The following is an 18,185-nucleotide window of genomic DNA, read 5'->3' on the forward strand; positions in this document are numbered from 1 at the left end:
AGTTTATAAGGCCATAGCATTGCTTATGTTTCTGTGAATTAAGGTAATAAAAACGATTTATTAACGTATGCATTTGATCATAAATACCTAACTTGTATTGCATCCCAAAGGCTATAATCCCATTGAACAAAACAAGCTCCACATCTTTTCCAGTGATGGCAACAATAGTGTTATCAAATAGTTAGATATATGCATGAATTAAAGTCAATGCGCCGTGAAAGAAACTGCACATGTAACGCTCTTGTTAAAAGACATCATTCATGCATGCATTAATGGTCGGGGAGCAACGTAAACATGCAAACAAACTGTCTGGCGGGCATAGTTGCAATTTACCCTTAATGTCACCGTGGTTTGGTTATTGCATTGTCTATCTGTGATGGCATCTGGAATAAAGATCTATCCTACTACAGTGTCTTTATTGAGTGTTTCCACACGAAACCCAGTCAAAAAAGTACCATGATATTTGGGATTTTCACGAAATGTAATCCATAGAATAGTTCTTTGAAGGAAGGATTGTTACCAAACTGTATATTTTACATGCATAATTGAGAAATTGTTTATTTAAATACTTTTTTTCTATGGCATATTTATACAGTTTTGTTGCATATTTATTATACTTCTTAAAGACTCCATAGTGTTTAATCTGTATGTGCTTCTCTGGCTACAAAGCAAACATTTGTGTCATATGAAGCTTTGCCGCTTGTTCTGTAATATAAATAGTATTTAGATTTCAATAACTTTAACATTAATGTAGCCTAATAATTGGGCAGTGCGTTCTGTCTTTCCCTTGCGCGCGCTCTCTCTCTCTCTCTCTCTCTCTCTCTCTCTCTCTCTCTCTCTCTCTCTCTCTCTCACACACACACACTGTCGAATGATTTATGTAACATTACTGTGCATCTCATTACTGTGAGCCATCTGAGAAAATCATGCCAAGATTTGTGGTACAGCGGGTTGATGCATGAACCCCATTTATCTAGGACACATCACCTGGCTACTTCATTACTAACACACACACACACACACACACACAAACCGACGAACGTAGAAAAGCGCGCGCACGAATGATGAGCTCTTTCTCTCTCACACACACACACGCACACACACACCACACGCACAGACACACGCACAACACACGCACACACAGCAAGGACGCTAAACCTGCCACATCATGTCCCTTTACTAGCGGGCTGTAAAAACTTGCGTCCCAGACGAGATGGAGCTCGAGATGAGCTGATGTCACTTCAGCTCGAGCTGCCACAGCGCGCTCATTCGAGGTCATGTTCTCTAATAAAAGCGGGTCCCGTAAAATGATTAATTACAGAGTGGCACAGAATCAGAAAAAGGCCCCGGTGGTAGAAAGCCTCGTATTCATTAAGATGATACCATATCCAGTGACTGTGCTGTGACTGGCTTCTATTCTATTCTGGGGATGTGGACACCCTTGATAAATGTCCCTCTCTTCATAAGGCTTGTCTCGGTCTGCTAATGACTTACTTGTCCGGAATGAACACTAAATGGATTGTGATCACAAAGCTACGCTTTGCAGCGTGCTCCGCTCATGTCTGTTCCCACTGGGCACAGACGTCACATCAACGTGTATTCCACGTTGGTTCAACGTAATAACATTGAAAACGACTTGGAAACAACGTTGATTCAACCAGAGTGCCCAGTGGGATATATGGAATGTCATCCGTTTTGCTAATTAAAAGTTAAACAGCACTGCGGTTCAGCAGTGATGGCATGCGCTCAGGAAGCCCGCTGATGGGCTTCTCCACACTCATTGGTAGCTTTAGGACCCCAGGGGAAGGCTGACAAACAGGGCTGCAGGGGCAGAGACAGTTTGCTGTCTGGGAGAGGTGAAAACTCCACTAATTTCTTAAGTCAGAGCCGTGGGAAAGATACAGTCATCTGGTGGCGGTGAACCGTAACGCACGGCGACGGGAAAGAAACTGCGCGGCCAGAGAAACTCGACCTGCACTCAACATTTTCCTTCCTTGGGAGAACAGATACGTATCTCTATCGCTCTTTCTCGCCCCTCCCTTCACCTTCTCTCATAGACTGTCTAAGATACAGCGTCTGAATTCAGATGCAGTGCACTTCCAAGGCGAGCATCAGCATCACTACAGCGACTCTGGCTCGGATAAAATCGGAAGAGCGCGTTATCGTCCTCGGTTATTTTCGATTCATCTAGTTGATTAGACCACCACCCCACCCCACCCCCACACACACTCCCCCCATATCACCCCAATACATCAGTCGTCGGAATTATAGCTGCCTCCCTACAGCTCTCCCCCTTGGCTTCCCCTTTCTTCAAACCGAACAGAATTGATGTGTATTTGCCGCATGAGGACGTCCAAGCATTGGAACTCAGTTGCTGGGGTTGCAGCAATTCAGCCTGCCGCTTGCTCCGCGCCGGAGACATGAATCTACCATAACGGAATTCGCGTTCCCTTTCAAAATCGGAGAAATCAAAACTGTTTGTTTTCCGCCTCATGGGGCTTACATTTCGTTTCTGCTGGTCAGTAACTGTCGTCAAGTGAATAGCTGTTATCGTCATCGCTTCAATTCCAAACTGGAGGAGTCGTGATCAACGGGAATGAAATTGAGAAAATCGTCCGCGGGTTGGAGGACGGGGCTGAGTTTAGGTCGGGAACTACGAGTCTAGATATTAACAACTTTGTGCGCAAGACTTTCTCTTTCTATATGGACCGATCAACATCACTGGATATCGAGGCTCTGAAGGTAGGTAGACTACGTGCACACGAAAATTAGTGCTTATGTGGAGGGGGGGGGTCCTTCGCTGTGTGGTGATGGGTGCCGCGGTGCCCGACGCTTGTTACACAAGCCAGTGCCGTTGTGTGGTGGAGAGTCAAAATTTGTGCGTGGGGTGCATCTCAATATGTAAGTTGTTGCAGCCATGGTGTTCTCTCTCAGCTGTGTGATACATTCCACTGTCCACATTGGGGATTTAGAATGCATTAAGGTTGAACCGTCTCGAACGTGTTGGGAGCTGCTCTGTTTTGCGGGGAATATGTGTAATGAGCTCTCTCTCTCTCTCTGTCTTCTCTCGCTCTCTCTCTCTCTGTCTCTCTCTCTCTGTGTCTCTCTATCTCTGTCTGTCTGTCTGTCTGTCTCTCTCTGTCTCTCTCTCTGTGTCTCTGTCTCTCTCCCTGTGTCTGTCTCTCTCTCTGTGTGTGTCTCTCTCTCTCTCTCTCTGTCTCTCTGTCTCTCTCTCTCTGTGTCTGTCTCTCTCTGTATACCCCACTCACCACCTGCGTCCCCTCATGTTCAGTGTTCAATAATAGGATATCCTCTGGGAAGAGTTCCCTCTTGCTCATCGTCTTAATTTATAGGCGCCAAATAGTAGTCTGTGTTGTAAAACATGGGGAATGAAAACAAATCAAATCAGATTGCGTGCTATCAACATGTCCATGTTATGAAGGACAAGTGTGCTGTTGGAGTTGAAATGGTGCGTATGAGAACATATGGACCGAATGGTGCCCAGTTTGCGCGCCGATTTGTAAACATACGTGTCAAGTACAAATCAATAAATCTGTATCAGAATTGGGATGCCTGTGTAAACGCAACTTTAGCGACCCAGCAAGCACTGTCATCACACTGACATGTAAACTAGCGCCTGCGTGCACACAGAATTCCAATCCGCCGTTCGGAGGCCATTTGGTAGGGTATCGATCCGCGGCTGAAAAGAGACCCGGGACTATTTTGACGCCCCATTTAAATCAGGGAGCTGGAGCTGTACCCAGGTCTGCCAGCTGTCTGGCGATTGGTTTCATTGATCGAACCGATGATTGCATAGATCAGACAATCGACGGGAATGAATACATTGTGTCTGGTTGTTGAAGTTTTGATGATGCTCTAATATTCCACATTAGTTAGTGCAGGTCCCTGACCAGTCCCATATGTTAGGCTAACGGTTGCAATCATCCTGACTACTTTTCCCGTTCATGAATGTTAATTTGAAGTTGACATGGATTGGTTTGTTTGAGCTTTTAAGCCTCGAATTAGTATTGGTTGAATTTACAGGATAATATTGTGCATATTCGCGCACCACACGTGTCAAATGTTCCCATTTTGTCAAATGTATTTCAATCAAACAAATGTATTTATAAAGCCTTTTTTACATCAAGCACTGCAGATGTAGAAGTACCATTGGTGAGGAAAGGTCATCATTCCGATATACATAGTTAGTTTATTTTTTATTTATTTGGCAAATAGTTCAAAAGCATGGCCTTAATGGCCGATCACTAATGTGCACTTTAAAATAGAGTCCCATGGGATAATAAGCAATAAAGTATTTGGAAGTCATCCAAGAGGCAAAAAAAAGAGGAATTGGCCCATGATGACATGCTGGCCTGGGTTTGTGTGGCAGTACTATTTCGCCACCATCCTCTGTGCCCATAGCTTCCCAAACTCGTTCTTTGGGACCCCAAGTGTTGCACATTTTGGTTTTTGCCCTAGCACTACACAGCTGGTTCAAATAATCATCAGGCTTTGATCATTTGAATCAGCTGTGTAGTGTTAGGGCAAGACCCAAAACGTGCACCACTCGGGGTCCCGAGGACCGAGTTGGGGAAACCCTGCCATAGCCTGCCACAGTAGGCGAGGGTATTATACTGTAGCTAAAGATCTGCACAATCATAACCCTCAATAGAGGAAACCCACTGGTATTATACTGTAGCTAAAGATCTGCACAATCATAACCCTCAATAGAGGAAACCCACTGGTATTATACTGTAGCTAAAGATCTGCACAATCATAACCCTCAATAGAGGAAACCCACTGGTATTATACTGTAGCTAAAGATCTGCACAATCATAACCCTCAATAGAGGAAACCCACTGGTATTATACTGTAGCTAAAGATCTGCACAATCATAACCCTCAATAGAGGAAACCCACTGGTATTATACTGTAGCTAAAGATCTGCACAATCATAACCCTCAATAGAGGAAACCCACTGGTATTATACTGTAGCTAAAGATCTGCACAATCATAACCCTCAATAGAGGAAACCCACTGGTATTATACTGTAGCTAAAGATCTGCACAATCATAACCCTCAATAGAGGAAACCCACTGTGTCACAATGTCCACAGAAGGTGGCGCCTCTCCTCAGTCGGGCGGCGCTCGGCGGTCGTCGTCGCCGGCCTACTAGCTGCCACCGATCTGTGTTTCAGTGTCTGTTAGTTATGTCTGTTTTTTGATTGCACCTGTTTCGTGTTTGTCATTAGTGGGGGTGTATTTAGTCTGTCTGTGTTTAGTTAGGATTCGTGCGGGATTGTTCTTTGTTACATGTGGTGTTATATTGTTTGGGTTACGACTTATTGTATAGGCATTAGGGTTGCCGGGCTGCGCCCCGTCTACCTTTTGAGCGGAGCCTCTTTTAGTCTTTTTTGACTGTTGTGCTCCCAGCCGTATATGGATTTTGCCCTTGGATTTATTAAATCAAGTTTGTTCCAACGGACCTCAGTCTCCTGCGCTTGACTCACCCTTAAACTGTTCTATCCGCCCGTGACACACTGGTATTATACTGTAGCTAAAGATCTGCACAATCATAACCCTCAATAGAGGAAACCCACTTATGTTGGCAAACTGAGCCTTGGTTTGACTAGCTAGTTCACCTCTCCCTCCCTCTCTTGATCTGTCCATCCCTCTCTTCTTCCCTGGAAGGATAAGGCTGCCATGAGACTAAGCCTGCATCCCAGATGGCACCCTGTTCCCTTTATGCCATTATATAGGGTATCGAGATGCACCCTAACCGTGGGTTGTTTTCTGGAGTAGTGGTCCCTAAACTTTAGTGCTAGATGACCTGCCTATTGTCGTTTTTGTTTTGTGACCCACCTGTTTTTCTAGCCCAGACCCAATGGCCTTGAGCTTGCCTATATGGAGGGGTCAACCACTTGACCATTTGAAAACACTCAATCTTGTAACCTGTATTCACAAAGTGTCTCGAAGTAGGTTCACTGATCTAGGATCAGGTCCACCCTTGTCTACTTAGTGTAATCTAAAAGGCAACACTGATCCTGGAACAGCACTTTACTCTGAGACGGTTTGTAAGTAAGGCCCCAGGGGGCCTGATATTGATTCGAAGCTGTATTCTATTATCACTTAGATTCATTAGGGCATAGCACACACTAGGCCCGGCGCAGTCAGAACATTAGAACATTATTGAATTAGCATTAGCGTGTGTAATTAACGTGTCATGGGCTATTGTTTGGACGGAAGTGGTATACGCGGTAATTGAACCGAGGGAGGGGCAAAGAGGACTCTGAAAGAAGGCGTGGCTTGAAGAGTAGAGGAGATAATAAGCTAAGCGAACAGTGGCGGCATCTTAGCGGGGAGGGGAGTCATGGCGATATAGTCTAATTACAGTACCAATTCTGCTTAGCTTCTTATCCCCAGGCAAATGTGTCAGTTAAACTCAGAGTTGATAAGATTATTCCCCGTCTCTCCTTCTTCATCTAAACTGCAAAGAAAGTGCAATTCAATTTACTGGAAAGCTTTCAGAGATGGATACCCCGGGAAGCAGAGCACTTCAAACAGAGAGTGTCCTGTTCCAAAGGAAATGGAAACGCTTGCTAATGAATCAGAGCAGATTGAAACCAATGGGATATTTGAGCGATATTGACTTTTAGTCACAGCAGCATCATATATTGCCTGATTTTAGGATTGGTTATCTGAACTTGACCTTTGTGGGGTCACATTATAGTTGATAGAACGTCACTGGTCAATCCTCATCATGATTGGCAGCTGCTGTGGAAGAGGGGTTAAGATGACGTCTAGGAATTGGTGATGCGGCCAATCCAAACAGTATCCATCGGCGCTTACAGCGGGCTTAAAACTATTGTTTTTCCTACAGCTATAAAATAGTTTGAGTAATATTTGCCTGTGTACTACTCTGTGTTTGTCTTTACATTTCCTGGGTCCTGACTCGAGTTCCATCTGACTAAGTCTTGCCGGCTGACTCTGGGGGTGAGTCTGTCTCCTCCATCCATTCTATACTTAATTAACTGCGACAGCCCTAAAAGGGCACTCCGATTACAACATTGGCTTCAGCTACATGTACAGCAGCGCCGAGTATCAAATGATTAATATATATTTGCAGAGGAGGAAACCGTTGTGTAGAACATTTCCCGTGGATAGCCTTCAGCGTGTGCTTGGGAACGGCAGGCAATTTGCCCGTGTTGTGTGTGTGTGTGCACAGGTGTCGAGACGTTAAACACCTGGCGACGGCAGGAAAAGGTTAACGCCGCACAAGGGGCTTTGTTCCGGATTACCGGATACAATTTCGACATAATGAACTAAGTGATGCAAAAGTTATTGAGGTATAAAATGCGGCATTACACTAGTACAGGCCCTGATGCATCCTACTGCGATGTTTTCCCTTTCTTTAGTTCTCCACTCCAAACCTGCTTGCTGGCTGCCTCCTCCTCTCTTATTACAGATGAAATGGAGAAAAGCTTTAATAGTTGTTTAATTTACACCATTAATCACCCTGTTATGCTATTACTGCTCACATTATTACTGCAATCTTCCAAGAAGCGTTTTTATAATTGCTTCCATTGTTCTAGTAGGGGTGGCCATGGAAACGATGAGACTGCTTGCTTACTGTAGAGTTAGTAACTGGGCCCAGGAACAGTAGGAAGACCGAGGCAGTCTAAAGCAACGAGCATTTATCATTTCCCATTCGGACAAATTCCGCAAACTAATCTCTCCTTCAGCCACGTGTTTGCCTGTATTTTACCCTCTATGCGGACTGACATTGGTTGTCTAGTGCAGTGACACAATCTGTCAAGTTGATGTACAGTTGAAGTCGGAAGTTTACATACACGTTAGTCAAATACATTTAAACTCAGTTTTCCACAATTCCTGACATTTAATCCAAGTAAAAATTAGGATTAGGATCACCACTTTATTTTAAGAATGTGAAATGTCAGAATAATAGTAGAGAGAATGATTTATTTCAGCTTTTATTTCTTTCATCACATTCCCAGTGGGTCAGAAGTTTACATACACTTAATTAGTATTTGGTAGCATCGCCTTTAAATTGTTTAACTTGGGTCAAACGTTTCGGGTAGCCTTCCACAAGTGTCCCACAATAAATTGGGTGAATTCTGGCCCATTCCTCCTGTCAGAGCTGGTGTAACTGAGTTGTGTGTAGGCCTCCTTGCTCGCACACGCTTTTTCAGGTCTGCCTACACATTTTCTATTGGATTGAGGTCAGGGTTTTGTGATGGCCACTCCAATACCTTGACTTTGTTGTCCTTTAGCCATTTTGCCACAACTTTGGAAGTATGCTTGGGGTCATTGTCCATTTGAAAGACCCATTTGTGACCAAGCTTTAACTTCCTGATTGATGTCTTGAGATGTTGCTTCAATATATCCACATAATTTTCCTACCTCATGATGCCATCTATTTTGTGAAGTGCACCAGTCCATCTTGCAGCAAAGCACCCTCACAACATGATGCTGCCACCCCCGTGCTTCACGGTTGAGATGGTGTTCTTTGGCTTGCAAGCCTCCCCCTTTTTCCTCCAAACATAACAATGGTCATTATGGCCAAACAGTTCTATTTTTGTTACATCAGACCCGAGGACATTTCTCCAAAAAGTACGATCTTTGTCCCCATGTGCAGTTGCAAACCGTAGTCAGGCTTTTTTATGGCGGTTTTGGAGCAGTGGCTTCTTCCTTGCTGAGCGGCCTTTCAGGTTATGACGATATAGGACTCATTTTACTGTGGATATAGATACTTTTGTACCTGTTTCCTCCAGCATCTTCACAAAGTCCTTTGCTGTTGTTCTGGGATTGATTGGCACTTTTCGCACAAAAGTACGTTCCTCTCTAGGAGACAGAACGCGTCTCCTTCCTGAGCGGTATGACGGCTGTGTGGTCCCATGGTGTTAATACTTGCGTACTATTGTTTGTACAGATGAACGTGGTACCTTCAGGCATTTGGAAATTGCTCCCAAGGATGAACCAGACTTGTAGAGGTCTACAATTTTTTTCGCTGATTTCTTTTGATTTTCCCATGATTTCAAGCAAAGAGGCACTGAGTTTGAAGGTAGGCCTTGAAATACATTCACAGGTACACCTCCAATTGACTCAAATTGTGTCAATTAGCCTATCAGAAGCTTCTACAGCCATGACATCATTTTCGTGAATATTCCAAGCTGTTTAACGGCACAGTCAACTTAATGTATGTCAATTTCTGATCCATTGGAATTGCGATACAGTGAATTATAAGTGAAATAATCTGTTTGTAAACAATTGTTGGAAAAATTACTTGTGTCATGGACAAAATAGATGTCCGAACTGACTTGCCAAAACTGTAGTTTGCTAACAAGAAATTTGTGGAGTGGTTGAAAAACGAGTTTCAATGACTCCAACATAAGTGTATGTAAACTTCCGACTTCAACTGATAAAGCCTTACATGGGTCTGGCGATCTTCCGACTATGACCTAGGTAGTTGACCGAGCGACGTGCATCCTCTTGAGACGGCCATACTTACCGGCTAATAGAGAGTGATGGTTGATCCTAGCAGCAGTCAGTCAAGCTGCAGGAGGCCCCGGGGGCATTGGTGAGTAAACACTTTGGTTCACACACTACAAACACTGAAGCCAAGCCATGCATAAGGGAGCACATGTTGAACTCTGCTCCCTCCCTCCTCCCCGCGGTTCCGCCGCTCTGACAAGTTAATAACAGTCAGATCTCAGGCCCGGCTGTGGCTGAGGAGCATAGGGGGACTGGCAACTGCGCTCCCACTCAAGGGCGCTACTGACACCTCATCATGAGTCAAATGGAGTGGGATTGGCGGTGAGGGGGCGAGGCGGCCCGCGCTGGCGTAAAGTGAGGAGTGCGGCAGCTCGAGAATGACGGACGAGTCGGGGTGATTGAAAGAGCGAAGGGAGAAGAGGGCCTCTCCTGCCTCACACTTTTCTCTAGGTTTTTGGAGTGAGACGATGCGGGGACAAGAGAGGGGATGTGACACGCCTCAGAGCAACTAAGGGATGATGGAGTGACTGACAGTGCAGCCACTTAGTCAGGGTCAGGATCATGGTTGGGGATGAGACTTGACCAAGACAAAGTAAACCTTGTCTGAGCCAGAACGGCCCATAGGGCAGGAGCTTGTCTCATCTTTCTGTAGCGGGAGGATATGTATTGGCATTTGTTAGGATCCCCACACTCCTCCTTGTGTCCAAAACAATTACATCACAACAAAACAGCCTACATCATAAATAGCACAATACATCATACAATAATTATTACATCATTCCTCAATCATTACACATTTAGAATACAAAATGTACAATACAATACAATAATATTACAATGTTTTTTATTGGACAAGTTTAGGTAGTCCCTCCCTTTTCAGTACGCTTTCTTCCATTTGGTTCCTAATGAATGTGACCCATGTCCAGACAAAACCAGGTTCAGAGACAGGTCTGGTGGTCTGGATCAGGGATATTGTTCAGTAAAAAAATAACAACGTGAATGAAGTCTCTGGGGTATTCGTTTTTTTCCTTCTGCTTGAATAAATTCACATTTTCATCGATTCAATCAGCCCAACTATGTTTACTGTCATACCAAATCCAATATCACCGGAGACCCATTAAAAGACAAATTGTGTTTTTGCATAATCGCAGATCATTTCCGGAGGTTGGTTTTTGATTGAACGTGACCTTAGATCCAACCTAATCAAGACTCCTGAAGTCCCTCTGTACTGAAGCATCAGGGAGGAAATGTCAAAGCACATTGGTCTGGCTAACGTCCAAGTACTCAGTGAGGATGTCTGGTCCCCCCGTCTACTCCCCGTCCACTTCCCTCCCTCCCACCACATAGTCTGTTTACGCCGACCTGGGTTTATTATTTTCATGTGGTTGTGATTCAGACGTTGACTTTCTGAGCTGTCTTGGCTGTGTTTGTGTGGCCATGTTTGATGTGCTTTGTTGTCCTTTGTGTTGTACGTTTCACACCTCCGTGATTCTGCCGCTCGTCGCCTCGCCAATGTCCTGAGAATATTCCAGCGACTTGAAAAAGGACTTTATTTGTTTCCGCGTTTGCGCTGCTATTCAAAATTCCCGACAGGCTTTGAAAGCTCTTTGTCAACCAATGTCAAGGCGGTGTGACAACAAATTGCGTTGTCAGAAATGACAGACATCGCTAAAGGAAAAACAAATAGATGAAAGCCAAGACTTGTTTCCGTTTATTATTTAATTTGTTAGACTTTTTTTCCAGACCTGCTTCTCCACGAAGAAAGAATACATATATTTTTTTCCAAATAATTTTAAATCATCTTTTCAATCCGTCCCTTTATTGGATAACAATAATGGTTTTGTGTAGTGGTTGGAAGGACATTGACGAAAATTGTTGCTACCAACTCCACATACAGTTTAGTCTTTCCTGAGCATGTTACCTGGTCAGGAAAACTCCAGGCCCCAGTTATAGCTAGGACCAGGTATAGGTAGGACCAGATCAAGGGGCATGTGTGTGAGTGTGTGTGTGTGTGTGTGTGTGTGTGTGTGTGTGTGTGTGTGAGCACAACGCACCAACCTCTGTTCATAGACAACATATACGCATTCTCCTCTCCAGTCCCCCACCACCCACGAGCCATAATCACATAGCCCACTTTAAACCGATCTCAAGTTATCTCTCAAAAAGCCAAGTTTTCCTATTGGACAATAAGAAGGAAGGAAAGAATAGAGACTATTTTTCTAAAAGAACAGTGTAATAGATATTTTATTGGTCCTTGTGAAGGGCAGCGCTGCTCAGCTCGGCTTGACATAGCTGCAGAAATAGTTTTATCTTCTTCCCCATTCAGCCTATTGATTCTCTCCACCAACATGAAAGGCATTGTGCTGGCTGTGGTGCTTTCATGTTTCTGTTCTGCATAGCTCTGTATCTGTATGCCTCTGTATTTAAACCCCAGCAACACGGACATATTCTGTAACACTGCTATACATTTCCCCTCAGTAGGAACTGCACAAATTCTATGGGCTGGTTTTCCTGGACCCAGATTATTTTCATTAAACCTGGTCCTGGACTAAACATTAATCCAAATGGAAAATCTCCATTGAAAATGCATGACTAATGTTAATCTGGGTCCAGGAAACCGGCTTGGTAGGTTCACTGGGTTTTCGTCCAATGGTGTATCCGTTCCATCTGGCGCCGTTGGTACGTTGGAGCGGTTCCGTTCAGGGGTATGCCTGTTCCGTTCTATTTCTAGTTACTTGATGCAGCACATTAGGTTTTAATGACCTCGTAAGCCCTGGATAACTCCGTTAGATAAACGCAGTGGATACGGAGATAACATTCCGTTATGATTTATTCACAAAGTGGCATGCAGTCATTCGTAGTGCTGCACTTCAGTGTAGCTCAGTTCGTTCTCTCACTTCTCGCCCGTTCTCTGCACCCACTGCCAGTCAAGGTGACTTACAGAAAGCTCCTCACGAGGAGATAAAATGGTTGCCATTTATCCAGGCGCATGCCATTATAGCCAGGGTCTGAGCTGCATTAGGCAGATTCTTCTCAAGGGCATTATAACAGCAGCGGTGACAGTTACACATCCGCGAGGAAGCGCGACATATCCACAACAACGACAGCTACTACTCTCAGCGACTGTTACGGTGCTAGCCAGAGAGACATTTTATCCCTCGGGCTGAGCTTCAAGAACTGTTCCAACACCGTGGAGGTAGTTCATCCTGGATCAAACTGCAACCCGTTAGAAAGCAATGATGCCTTATGTATTCTAGTAAACATACCAGGGTGCATATCTATTGGTAAAGTGTGATCATCGTTCAACATACGACTGTGAGCACTGAGAGGGACATGGAGGGAGAGATGTGATGGAGGGAGATTGAAGATGGAAAGTCAGAGAGAGATTGGCGACGGAGGGAGAGAATGAGAGAGAGAGAGAGAGAGAGAGAGGAGGGTTTACATGGGCGAGGGAATGAGATGGGTTGATGGAGGGAGAGTGAATGAGGGAGAGATGAGAGGGAGAGAATGAGATGGAAGAGAGAGCGAGAGAATGAGATGGGTTGATGGAGGGAGAGTGGATGAGAGAGGGAGGAAGGATAGAGTTGCATCAGCCTGGGTATTGTCAGCAGTCACACTTGTCAGCAGTGCTCTGATCTCATCTGGCTGATTACCTCTGTGCCATTGCCTTTGAAGCCTGGAGAGACAGACAGACGGGAAGACAGACGGCTGCTTTCCTACCACACTTTCCTGTCATCCTCCAATCCGTCATGTATTTTCTTTGAGGGGCACAGTGTTCACATCACGTCCAGACCCTCTCCCTTCTGGGTAGCACAGGTCGACGCTACACGGGTCTGATTGGGGATTGCACGTGGGGAGGGGAGAGGAGGGAGAGGAGAGACAGAGGCCAGTGTGAGGAAGATGCTTGTCTCAGACAGTCAGTGTGTCCAGGATCAGTAGCGGTGTCTGAAATGGGCCATTGTCAATAGTAGTACATAGTGTGGTATTTCAGACACAACCAGCGTGTCTCAGTAGTCCAACAGGGTTCTAATCCTCATCACAGTGGTCTGGTCCAGTCCACTGATTGTCTCTCTCTGTTAGTCATTACGCCTGATACACACTCACAGCCCCGATCCACACACCTGATCTGCCCAGCTTAGTGATTACAGGAACACTGTCTCAGACAACCCTGGTGATGCTGCAGTAGAGCACAGGTAATGTGATGGAGAGAGAAGGAGAGAAGGGAGGGAGAGAAGGAAGGGAGGGAGAGTGGGGAGGGAGGGAGAGTTTGGAGGGAGGGAGAGTGGGGAAGGAGAGAAGGGAGGGAGAGTGGGAAGGGAAAGAATACAGTATGTTGGTTGGTGAGAGAGGCAGGAGAGGTGAGTGAAAGACGGAGAGAGAGATAGAATATGTGGGAAGAAAAAGTGAGTGTGAAAATGAGAGGAGGGAGCAGGAATGTCAGATGGTAAGAGGGGAAGGAGGTAAGAAGTGAGGGAAAGAGGGGGAGAGAGGGAGGGAGAGAAAGCATCGGCCCAGCATTGTTGCCTGTGTGTAGAGGCAGGCAGCCCAAAAAAAGCACAGTGTCACCCTGTTGCTTAGAGACAGATGGTCCCCCCACCCGCATGGGGTGAAACGGGGGCCAGGGTGGAGAGAGGGGAGGGAGGAAGGGGGAGAGGAGGAGTGGGGAGAGCACCTTGGGGAGGAGAGGGGAGGGCATTGTGGGATAGGCAGGAGGAGATGTTTATTTATTTTCTATTTTGTACTTGAACTATTTGCACATCGTTACAACACTGTAGATAGACATAATATGACATTTGAAATGTCTTTAATTTTTTGGAACTTATGAGAGCGTAATGTTTACTGTTCATTTTTTATTGTTCATTTCACTTTTGTTTATCTATTTCACTTGCTTTGACAATGTAAACATACAGTGCATTTGGAAAGTTTTCAGGCCCCTTGACCTTTTCCACATTTTGTTATGTTAGTCTTCTTCTAAAATGGATTACATCGTTTTTTTCCCCTCATCTACCTACACATAATACCCCATAATGACAAAGCAGAAACAGGTATTTATTTATTTTTGCTAATTTCTTAAAAATAAAAACTGAAATGTCACATTTACATAACTATTCAGACCCTTTAGTTAGTACTTTGTTGAAGCACCTTTGGAAATGATTACAGACTTGAGTCTTCTTGGGTATGACGCTACAAGCTTGGCACACCTGTATTTGGGGAGTTTCTCCCATTCTTCTCTGCAGATCCTCTCAAGCTCTGTCAGGTTGGATGGGGAGCGTCGCTGCACAGCTATTTTCAGGTCTCTCCAGAGATGTTCGATCGGGTTCAAGTCCGGGCTCTGGCTGGGCCACTCAAGGACATTCAGAGACGTGTCCCCAAAGCCACTCCTGCGGTGCCTTGGCTGTATGCTTAGGGTCGTTGTCCTGTTGGAAGGTGAACCTTCGCCCCAGCCACCATGCTTCACCGTAGGGATGGTGAAGGTTCCCTCCAGACGTGATGCTTGGCATTCAGGCCATTTTAGAATAAGGCTGTAACGTAACAAAATGTGGAAAAAGTCAAGGGGTCTGAATACTTTCCGAATGCACTGTATGTTTCCCATGCCAATAAAGCCCTTTGAATTGAATTGAATTGATTCTAATTGATGGAAAGGGAGGGGGGAGAAGAACACCAAGCCAAGGGACACACCCTATAATGGAGATAAAGGAGGAGGAGGAGGAGTGAAGAAGCTGGAGAGAGGGGAGGGCTGTGGGAGATAGGTAGGGGTGAAGACCCTCTAGAGAGAGAGAATGTCATCATTACCATAGGGGTATATTCTCTGGGGACAGTGGGTTATAGTGGGTCACAGCTGGGAACAGTGGGTTATAGTGGGTCACAGCTGGGGACAGTGGGTTATAGTGGGTCACAGCTGGGGACAGTGGGTTATAGTGGGTCACAGCTGGGGACAGTGGGTCACAGCTGGGAACAGTGGGTTATAGTGGGTCACAGCTGGGGACAGTGGGTTATAGTGGGTCACAGCTGGGAACAGTGGGTTATAGTGGGTCACAGCTGGGGACAGTGGGTCACAGCTGGGAACAGTGGGTTATAGTGGGTCACAGCTGGGGACAGTGGGTTATAGTGGGTCACAGCTGGGAACAGTGGGTTATAGTGGGTCACAGCTGGGGACAGTGGGTTATAGTGGGGCACAGCTGGGGACAGTGGGTTATAGTGGGTCACAGCTGGGAACAGTGGGTTATAGTAGGTCACAGCTGGGAACAGTGGGTTATAGTGGGTCACAGCTGGGGACAGTGGGTTATAGTGGGTCACAGCTGGGAACAGTGGGTTATAGTGGGTCACAGCTGGGGACAGTGGGTTATAGTGGGGCACAGCTGGGGACAGTGGGTTATAGTGGGTCACAGCTGGGAACAGTGGGTTATAGTGGGTCACAGCTGGGAACAGTGGGTTATAGTGGGGCACAGCTGGGAACAGTGGGTTATAGTGGGTCACAGCTGGGAACAGTGGGTTATAGTGGGTCACAGCTGGGAACAGTGGGTTATAGTGGGGCACAGCTGGGAACAGTGGGTTATAGTGGGTCACAGCTGGGGACAGTGGGTTATAGTGGGTCACAGCTGGGAACAGTGGGTTATAGTGGGTCACAGCTGGGGACAGTGGGTTATAGTGGGGCACAGCTGGGGAATCCTGTAGGCGGCAAAGACAAAACAGTGTAGGATTGTGTAAAGAGATGTGTTTGGTCCGTCCTATTGAACGCGCCAAAGCGAAAGTCAAGTATGCAGGTACTGCAAGGAGACAGTATCATAACGGATCTATTTGGATGAAATCTTGTGTAAATCGTAACTTCATCTGTCTTTGGATGGTTGACTACAGTAATCGGTAGTACAGTGCTGGAGCAAGCAAGCACCATTAAGTAGTGTGATTATGTTGCTTTTCAAACATGAGGTTGAAAATCCTTGAGGATATAGATTCTAGATCCAGCCCGGCATGACTGTGTTGATTTCCTTTCTCCTGTCTCGTCCATGTTGTTTGCAGTAGATGCTTCTCTTGTGTAGTGTACTTACCTCTCTTGCCCCTCCCTCCCCTCTCTCCTGGCTCTGCGGACGTCTGTGGTAGTCTGGGGGTGGAGAGGAGGAGCAGAGAGGGTTCGTGATTGGGAGATGATCTACACGGCCCTGTTCTGGGAAGGCTGCCTACTTAAACCCACTATTTCACATAGCATTCATTTACCTCAGACAGATGATATTCTGGCTGCATGTAAATATGTCATCTGGCTGCTGTAGCGAGACCGCTAGGTTAGCACCCCCCTCTCTGTCTGGTCCTGGGTCCCTCTCTCTCTCTCTCTCTCTCTCTCTCCCTCTCTCTCTCTCTCTCTCTCTCTCTCTCTCTCTCTCTCTCTCTCTCTCCCTCTCTCTCTCGCTCTCTCTGTACCACTTTCCCTGTCTCACTCTCTCCCCCTCCTTTTCTCTCCCTCTCAGGTGAACGGGTGGCGGTGTCGCAGCATCCCCTGATATAATTCCATCATGCTTACACACATGCAAGCAAACACACACACACACACACACACACACACACACACACACACACACACACACACACACACACACACACACACACACACACACACACACACACACACACACACACAGGCACAGTCGCGACAGTCATAAACCACGGTGCTCCCTTTGCCAAGGTCTTGTCTGTCCTCTTGTGCTTTGACTTTTCTGGGCTTTGGATCAATGAGCACACTAGGGACCTCTCTCTCTCTCTCTCTCTCTCTCTCTCTCTCTCTCTCTCTCTCTCTCTCTCTCTCTCTCTCTCTCTCTCTCTCTCTCTCTCTCTCTCTCTCTCTCTCTCTCTCTCGCTCTCTCTCTCTCTCTCTCTCTCTTCCCCGCCCTCTCTCTCTCTCTCTCTCTCTCTCTCTCTCTCTCTCTCTCTCTCCCATTCCCTCTCTCTCTCCATCCCCTCTTTCGACCCCCACTCCCTCTTCCCCCACCCTCTCTCTCTCTCTCTCTCTCTCTCTCTCTCCATTCCCTCTCTCAACCCCCCACTCCCTCTTCCCCGCCCTCTCTCTCTCTCTCTCTCTCTCTCTCGCTCTCTCTCTCCATTCCCTCTCTCTCTCTCCATCCCCTCTCTCTCCACCCCGCACTCCCTCTTCCCCCACCCTCTCTCTCTCTCTCTCTCTCACTCTCTCTCTCCATTCCCTCTCTCTCTCCATCCCCTACTCCCTCTTCCCCCGCCCTCTCTCTTCCCCGCCCTCTCTCTCTCTCTCTCCCTCTCTCTCGCCCTCTCTCTCTCTCTCTCCATTCCCTCTCTCTCTCCATCCCCTCTCTCTCTCCACCCCCCACTCCCTCTTCCCCGCCCTCTCTCTTCCCCTCTCTCTCTCTCTCTCTCTCTCTCTCTCTCTCTCTCTCTCTCTCTCTCTCTCTCTCTCTCTCTCTCTCTCTCTCTCCTATAGTAAATCTGGATGTCATTTGGGTCACATACAGTACCTAGTTCTCCATCAGTGTTAGTGCTTGTTTGTTTGCTCATTAGCTAGCTAGCCAACGTGGCTCAGTCGTCAACAGACGTCTTGGCTCAGTGATGTATGGAAATGGCCTACAGTGAAAACCATTGACTCAAGCAAAACATCACATATGCTATGTGTTGAAACACATGTGTTGGTAACATGCCAGATTGGTTGAGTGTTGGA

General features: G+C 46.2%; 1 protein-coding gene across 1 annotated transcript in view; it reads left to right on the top strand.

The window, feature by feature from the left end:
- The first annotated feature begins 1,812 nt into the window (after positions 1–1,812).
- Positions 1,813–18,185, top strand: part of LOC106602199 (zeta-sarcoglycan) — a 298,764-nt gene continuing 282,391 nt past the window's right edge. Inside the window, exon 1 of the mRNA XM_045716437.1 lies at positions 1,813–2,742. Within this exon, the coding sequence (XP_045572393.1) occupies positions 2,704–2,742 (39 nt within the window). The 5' untranslated portion in view covers positions 1,813–2,703. The remainder of the gene's footprint in view (positions 2,743–18,185) is intronic.

Source organism: Salmo salar, chromosome ssa04, assembly GCF_905237065.1.
Source record: "Salmo salar chromosome ssa04, Ssal_v3.1, whole genome shotgun sequence".
Taxonomy (NCBI): Eukaryota; Metazoa; Chordata; class Actinopteri; order Salmoniformes; family Salmonidae; genus Salmo; species Salmo salar.